The following is a 7,500-nucleotide window of genomic DNA, read 5'->3' as shown; positions in this document are numbered from 1 at the left end:
CATTTACCACTGAAAACTGCTACTAACTACCCGTGAGCACGTTTTATCTGAACAATCAATGTTTACTCTGATCGTTGCTAAATAGAACATGAGCAGTCAGTGGTTACTCAGCATAGGTATTGCTTTTAGTAGATATACTTGATATTTTTTTAAGCTACCGAATTAACAGGATCAATTGCCAGATGCCGAGCCATCAAACTCATCTAGAACCAGTTAAATCATTTACAAAAAAACACGTTTTCAGTGAATGAATGATAAATCTGCAACGCTTCAATCTATTGCTTTCTATCTATGGAATTGTTTAGTGAAACAAAACATCTACTGTTGCTACGAAGACGTAGGTTACTACGTTAACCACACAGACATTAAGCATCTCGCTTGGTTCGCCCTTTAGGACCCTCCATATGCCAACGCAAAAGGGATTGAGGAACAAGCAATGTCGTTTGATTGTTATCCCAAAAACGGGCCTATTACACGCCGATCTTACAGTTAATATCACGCACATTCTCCACGACGTCCACGTCCATTCATGATGATTCACCACAACAACTCATTTATGTTCGTTACATCCAGGCACTCCGGACACCCTGGCAACCTCATAACTCCCCACACGCGTGTACCAGTGTACGGAACGAATTAGTTTAACACACATGTGGTACAGACCTCCCACTTGGTACCAGAGGCGGCCAAACAAAAAAAAGGCCGAAATAAGCCAACCCCTTTCACCAACCTATTCGTGATGCGATTATGTAAACCCCATGCACCGGTTGGGGTCAGTCGGTTGAGGGGCCACCGCCGCCGCCGCCGCCGTCAGTTGTTTATTTTTTGCCTTCCGGTCAAGAGTCACCACTTGACCGCCGGGTCAGCGGGATCGAGACATCGAAATGGTAAATTATGAAACCCAAAACATTTGCCTAATGCAACACACGGGGAAAAGGCAGTTTATGGCGGCCCTTAGGCATCTCCTGCGGATGTCACGTTAGGCAACGGATGTTCTAAAAAAATCGTTATTTCGCGCCAGGCAGTTACAATCGCTCGGCAAGAGCGCAAAAGTAAAGGCCTCGATTCGCCGACTGTAGCCTTGATAAGAGCACCGAAAACAACCGTTTTTTTTAAAGAAGGTCTTAGAAGCACAGACAAGGTCCACGGATATGTAGTGCTGGCTATCGGAGGTATTCTACACCCTCCTCCGATGCACGTAGCTAAGTATCACACCGGAACGTGACATGATTTCCATTCAACTGTCCATCGTACGTGTTGGTGGTAAAATACCTGTGCTGTAACCGGCTCCTGCTGCAGTCAACGACTTTGAACGATGACATGGATTGGCATGTTGCAGACGTTCGCAGGCTCATGGTCAATGACAATGGCGGGCTGGTATCGCGAGAAATAACGGCGAGTCCTTGTCGGTTGCAGTTCATGCTTCAATGCATCAGCGTATGCATGAGCTGCGTGGCAACATGTGGTTCATCTGCTGAAAGAAGGCAGCAGTAGGCACCGATCATTCATCATCGCTACCGATCCGCTATCCCAGTGCACATTGGCTTTTGGATAAAAGACGAGCAACAGGAGCATCGTTAGTTTGCGTTGCATCGAGGACAGTTCTTGATCGCTAGAGTTGACCAGACAGTCACAGAACATTCAGCTGCCACAATTCTGTTTTAAATATTCTTTTGGACCTCGTTTGTGTTGCTAAAACTAAACCACAACTCACCATAAAGCGCATTGCATTCTGGATACAACCATAAATCAAAACTCTGCCCCTTCCAGGAACGAAGATTAAACGGCGCTACGAGACGAAACGCAACAAATAATCACAATCTGAAGTGAAACCGGCGCTTAGGCCAAAAGTAAGGCAGAACAAGGCACACAAGGGAGTGAAATAATATATCTCGAAAGCGGTTCTCGCGCGATATGTTTTCTCCACATGCTGCAATAGCCGTGCCAGTGACCGCCGAAACAACCTCGGAACGCGGCTACACAACGCTGGACGACACACAGATGCGATAACATCGTTTCCGTCTACTGAACGCTCCGTCGTTCTTATCGTGCTTTACACGAGATGAGCAACTCAATTTGCAGCGAAACTGTAGCACTGTAAAGGCCACGATTAGGAGCACAGCGTCGCCTTTTATCCAGTTGCAGTAGTTCACTGGGTAAAAAGATGAAAATGAAATGAAGACATTTCGTAGAAAAAAAAAATCGTTCCAATCGTTGATAATTAACATCTATTTGCTCTTCGATTCGCCGTCGAGTGGCGGTAGAACACTCCAGGCTCAAGAGTGTGGTCGTCCAGGCTTCAAGTCCTCTGGCGCGGCACACTTATGGGAATTTTACGCTCAAGTGGAACGGAAGAACCAGATCTCAAGTGGCTATGAATGTTTCGCATCGCTCAATGAAACGTGCCACATAGAGGAAGGATGGATGTCCTCTAAACGGTGGATGGTCACATCCGCCGGCCACCAAACAGCGATCCGAATATGATCCGAAAAACCTGATGGACAAATCATGCTAAGCAACAGCAGCAAGCAAGCAAGCAAGCAAGCAAGCAAATATCGAAGGTCCTCTGCCGCTAACCCGGGGGCCAGTCGCGTGACCGATCAAATCGATGCCAAATTCCGTCGTTATTTTACATAAATTACGTGTTGCCCGTGGGACACAACACAGGCGCACGGTTAGAGATCGGTCCACCGGTCCCCGGGTGTAGCAGGATGATTCAAAGCAACGGTGTTTTGTGTGCCCAACCGGTTCCCCAACACGTTGCGCGGCTGTGCTGTGGCCGAAAAAGATCTTTGGGCGAAAAAGCATCAAAAGAGAAAACTTAATGCTTAGCTAATTTGCGTTGCCAACAGCGGTACCTTGCGGCGGATACCCATACCGGATGATACGAGACGCTGGACGAGACGCCGCGGATAGAGCGCGAATCGCGCAACCGGGGGACTGTGTGTGCACGGTGCGAAGACGACCTTAACCGACTTATGGAAATGATATTGTTTTTCGGTAAGCGGTATCAGTCTTCGCGCAGCACCACGTTATGTTCGTTTCAATCGCCCACTCCCCGGGAGCCGAACGGATTCGCATAATACGATGATCAGTTCCAGAGGACAACATGGGACCGGAATGTACCGTATTTTCTGTCATCAAGTGACGCGTCACGAATGTAAAAGGCCTTGCCATTTCTGGTGTTTCGCCATTCAAACTCTCTCAACTATCGACTAAAGCAAGTGAAATGCTTTCTTCGTTGAAATGATCGATCGTTGCACGCCTTCCTTTCCCAACTTACCTCATAGATCGGCAGCTTATCGGAGTTCCACTGGGCTATCCGCTCGGTGCTACGATCGACGACCGTAATTTTGATGTCGGGACACTTGAGCGCCATCACGCTGCACGTTGGCCCACCAACGTACCCGGCCCCAATGCAGCATATCTTCGAGATAACCATCTCTACCAGCGAACGAACACGCTACGGAATAGTGCAAACTCCGACACGGGTCACGTGCCTTACGGTGTCACCAACTGGTTGCAGCAAGCACCTTTGCTTATCACTCTGCAACGTCCGTCCAGTCCGCGTCTGTTGCACAAAGAACGCACACGATTTTGGGGCGTAAACACGTGCGGGGAACGTAACTGAGCCACTAGTGGTGTCCTGGAATCGTCACACATCCAATCCCAGCGAAGGTTTCTGCACAACTGATCGCGACGAAGATCCGCCCGAAGACCAGAAGGCCACACAACCATGGATCCACGCGGTTCCACCAATCCGGCGTGCACTGTATGGTGGCGTCGTCGTCGTCGCCGTCGTTTTCGTCTTGGGTTCGGATCAGGCTCACGGGGGACTACCACCTTCTCCTTCTTCTCATGGGCAGCATAGTTTGAATGGTAGGATCGCCGTTAGGAACGTACGCTCTTGCTTCCCTTTGGACCCGATAGACCTGCGAAAGTGAGAAATGCGCTAAAGTTTTATCGTTTTAGGCTAGAGGAATGCTATTGTTTCCCCGGTGGGGCACGTAGGCTTTTATGATAGATCGCTGAGCATCATTTCTTTCGCCTAATATCAAACTGAGGCATTCTCGAATGCGGTGAGCAACCTTTGGGGGAGCGTGTTTTATCACAAATATAGATTGTGTATCAAGACTCGTGCTGTTCAAACGCATGACGTATGACTGTTTAAAAAGCTAATTGGGGTCAGTGAGTCAGTATTTAGGCGACTGGGCTTACGCAACACGCTATTCCATGCGCGTAGAAGAGCATTCCCTAAGATGCCATTAAGGGTGTCGCACACAAGAAGCCAAAAAGAGCCGACTAGTGTAAATAGAGAGCTCTCAAATACCACTGGTGCATATTTGGGGGTAGGCAAACACCTAAATGCACACACATCCACTTTTATGATCGTTGTTAATTTGTACGATCGACTTGTTACAAATGATTGTAATACTTCTTCGTAATCGAGGTTTAGTGTTCCATCGATAATCACTTTTGAGCTGGGAATCGTCTTTAAATTACTTTTTTTCTTAAATCGTATAGACAGCAACGCTATGATCGTTCCCAACATTTTGATAAAAAGCCAATCTACGTCAGTTCCTCATGGCCCAGGCACGTTAAACCATAGCAACCCCTTTCATGCGGCACCCATGGCAGTCTCATGGCAAGCTGTGGCTGTTGTTTGCTCTCTCTGGATTGGATTGATGTCTCAACGACATATTGGATTTTGACTGGGAGCGTCCGCATCGATCGTAGCAACATTGTTCAGCAGAGCACCGTTAATGGGAGCTTTCTTCATTCGTTTACAGATCCCCGTGATCATCCACTGGCCATAAGGGATGTTCCCCACACGAAAGCATAAATGCAACCAACGTGCCGTGTGAAGCTGGGGTGCTTCGAAAATGATTCATGTCCGAACATTACCGAAGGTCATGTTGAACATAGTTTTCAATCAATGAGCAGCGAACAGAATACACGTAAAATGTGGTATCCGGACGGTGGCCATCAAATTTAATTGGCAGCATGAACTTTAACCGAACAGATGACGAAAGGATTTGGCCACATAAACGGCATCATAATTAGCAAAGCATTCGCACGCGCTTCGGTTGGAATGCTTCCGCCGCTCGGTTGCTACGCACTAGCAGGTTCCTCCCCGCGCCATGGCCTCCCACCGGTGGATGATGATGATGCAGTAGAGGAGCCTCGTGGTGCGTAAACGAGGACATGGAAGAGAGAAAACAATTTCCGATGAGAACAAAGCCCATCGCGAGAGTTCAGTTCGTATGTCTCGTGCGTCTTGTGTCGAGCCCCCTCCCCTCCGCCGTTTCTAAAGCCGGTTAGTGAAGAAGACTCGCTCGCTCGTAGCAGGCCACGGACTAGGTGCAACGGAAAACCGTGCGCTTCTCAAGGCCACAAGTTCAAGAACACCGGTCGGGTAGCGGGGATCGATACTTCATCATATGCTGAGGGAAGGGCGGGCAGCCGCAGAACACAGGAGCACCGCCAGTTCGGCCACTGCAGAGATCAATCGATGAAGCAAACGCGTGCCGCTGCGCCTACTACTACTACGCTACCCTGCAGTCAGCCAGACCTATGCTGCTGCTGCTACTTCTCCTCGTCCTCTTCCTCGGGGTCTTTCGACTACGCTGCACACATGATGGCATGCATGAGGGCCCTATGCCGCCTCCATCAACATGGACCTTTGGGGATGATGGGGTTCTGTGGGGTATCAAACACGCGCACGCACACAGTGGGCGCTAAAGCATAAATCGTGCAAAACACGCGCCATTATTCAATTTCGGTACATCCGGCGCCCTTCGACGGATTGAGCTGCCTTCCCGGCTCTTTTCTCCTCCGTTCATTGGCGATGCAATATTGTGGGGGAGGCTCGCCATTTTAGGTCGAGCTAAGCGACGACTGATTGACCCCTTTTCGTGGAGATGGCCTTGGCCTCGACGAACGGACGGACCGACCGGGCCGGGAACTGCAGTGTGCCCCTCATCCGGATGAGTTAGAATGCGCGACATGCGATGCGGTATGAGAGATTGGCACCGTTTATCAGTAATTTGATGCAGCAATCAACGAACACTGCTGCTGCTGTTGGCTTGGTAACCGTGATCCACCGTCACCACGAGACCTGTGTTTTGAGGATTTTGGGATTTTACCACGGATTCCTCGTGATGATTCACTTTTACAGCACCAGTGGGATTCACGGAACTACATTCACGTGGGGTGGGGAACACCTCCTTGTTTGTCGTCTCCTGCACCGTCGGGGTCGGCGGATTAGGGTATGTTTACCTTTTCCGTTCTGCGGAACTTTACTGCTCACTGCACCTGCACGTTGCGGGCTGGTCGTTACTAGGGAGGAGGAACACCCACCACAGAAGGACCACAGATCGAACTCGAGAGACCGAAACACGCGGAACGCGGACCGAGAATCTCGCGAACCGAACTGGGAGCGACCGACCGCAACAACGATGCAAGAACTTTACGGCTCCGCTAGGCCGGATGCGGATGCGCCAATCATCCACTCTGCGTGCAGCTGATTTTGACGTTCCCTGCGGAACAAAATGCCTCTGACACAATCAAAACAAACAAGTTTGCCGCAACAGACGAGGTGCACCGGCGAAAAATGGAAAAACCAGAAGAACCAGCACTAGCCAAAGAGGCCGTTCTACAGGAAAGCACCAAACTGCCGACAGATACTCCGATTGTGCGGGGTTACGATTGGAACGATGGGTACGATTACAGCAAGCTGTTCAGCACGTACGTGCACAGCGGCTTTCAGGCCACGAACCTCGGCAAAGCGATTGAAGAAATCCGTAAAATGGTATGTGGTTTGGGGTGTGTGGCCGGCTGGGTCTTAAGAAGGTGTGTCCCCTCCGTAGATTGCCGCTAGACGTGTCCCACTGCCCGAAGACAAGCTGGACGCGTACGAGGAGGACGAGTTCATCAAGCGCCGTTCGAGCTGTACCATCTTTCTCGGTTACACATCCAACATGGTTTCGGCCGGGGTACGCGAAACGATCCGCTTTCTGGTGCAGCACCGGCTTGTCGATGCCATAGTGGCGACGGCGGGCGGAGTAGAGGAGGATCTGATCAAGTGTCTCGCCCCGACTTTCCTCGGTTCGTTCGAGTTGGTTGGCCGCGAGCTGCGCGAACGTGGCATCAACCGGATAGGGAATTTGCTGGTACCGAACGAGAACTATTGCAAGTTCGAGAACTGGGTCATTCCGCTGCTGGACGAGATGCTCGAGGAGCAAAAGAGCGAAAAGCGAACACTCTGGACACCGTCCAAGGTGATTGCCCGGCTGGGGGAGCGTATTAATGACGAATCCTCGATCTATTACTGGGCCGCCAAAAACCGGATCCCGGTGTTTAGCCCTGCCCTGACCGATGGTAGCCTCGGCGATATGATGTACTTCCATTCGTTCCGTAATCCCGGCTTGGTGGTGGACATCGTATCCGATCTACGGCGGTTGAATACGATGGCCGTGAAGGCGGTTCAATCGGGGATGA

General features: G+C 50.2%; 2 protein-coding genes across 3 annotated transcripts in view; one reads left to right on the top strand and one right to left on the bottom strand.

Annotated features, from left to right (window-relative positions):
• LOC126578353 (UDP-glucose 6-dehydrogenase) overlaps window positions 1–6,524 on the bottom strand; it is a 10,519-nt gene extending 3,995 nt beyond the window's left edge. The window contains exons 1-2 of one of the 2 annotated variants that reach the window (XM_050240829.1): window positions 6,280–6,524; window positions 3,284–3,932 (exon numbers count right to left, since the gene is read on the bottom strand). In XM_050240829.1, coding sequence (XP_050096786.1) covers window positions 3,284–3,442 — 159 coding nt within the window. In that variant the 5' untranslated portion in view covers window positions 3,443–3,932; window positions 6,280–6,524. The other variant, XM_050240830.1, reaches the window with a different exon arrangement.
• Window positions 6,525–6,555: 31 nt separating this feature from the next.
• The window catches only part of LOC126578357 (probable deoxyhypusine synthase), a 1,255-nt gene continuing 310 nt past the window's right edge, over window positions 6,556–7,500 (top strand). Inside the window, exons 1-2 of the mRNA XM_050240835.1 lie at window positions 6,556–6,811; window positions 6,870–7,500. The exon at window positions 6,870–7,500 is cut by the window's right edge and continues 310 nt beyond it. Of these exons, the coding sequence (XP_050096792.1) occupies window positions 6,614–6,811; window positions 6,870–7,500 (829 nt within the window). The 5' untranslated portion in view covers window positions 6,556–6,613. The remainder of the gene's footprint in view (window positions 6,812–6,869) is intronic.

Source organism: Anopheles aquasalis, chromosome 3, assembly GCF_943734665.1.
Source record: "Anopheles aquasalis chromosome 3, idAnoAquaMG_Q_19, whole genome shotgun sequence".
Taxonomy (NCBI): Eukaryota; Metazoa; Arthropoda; class Insecta; order Diptera; family Culicidae; genus Anopheles; species Anopheles aquasalis.
This window is presented reverse-complemented; position numbering and strand designations above follow the sequence as displayed.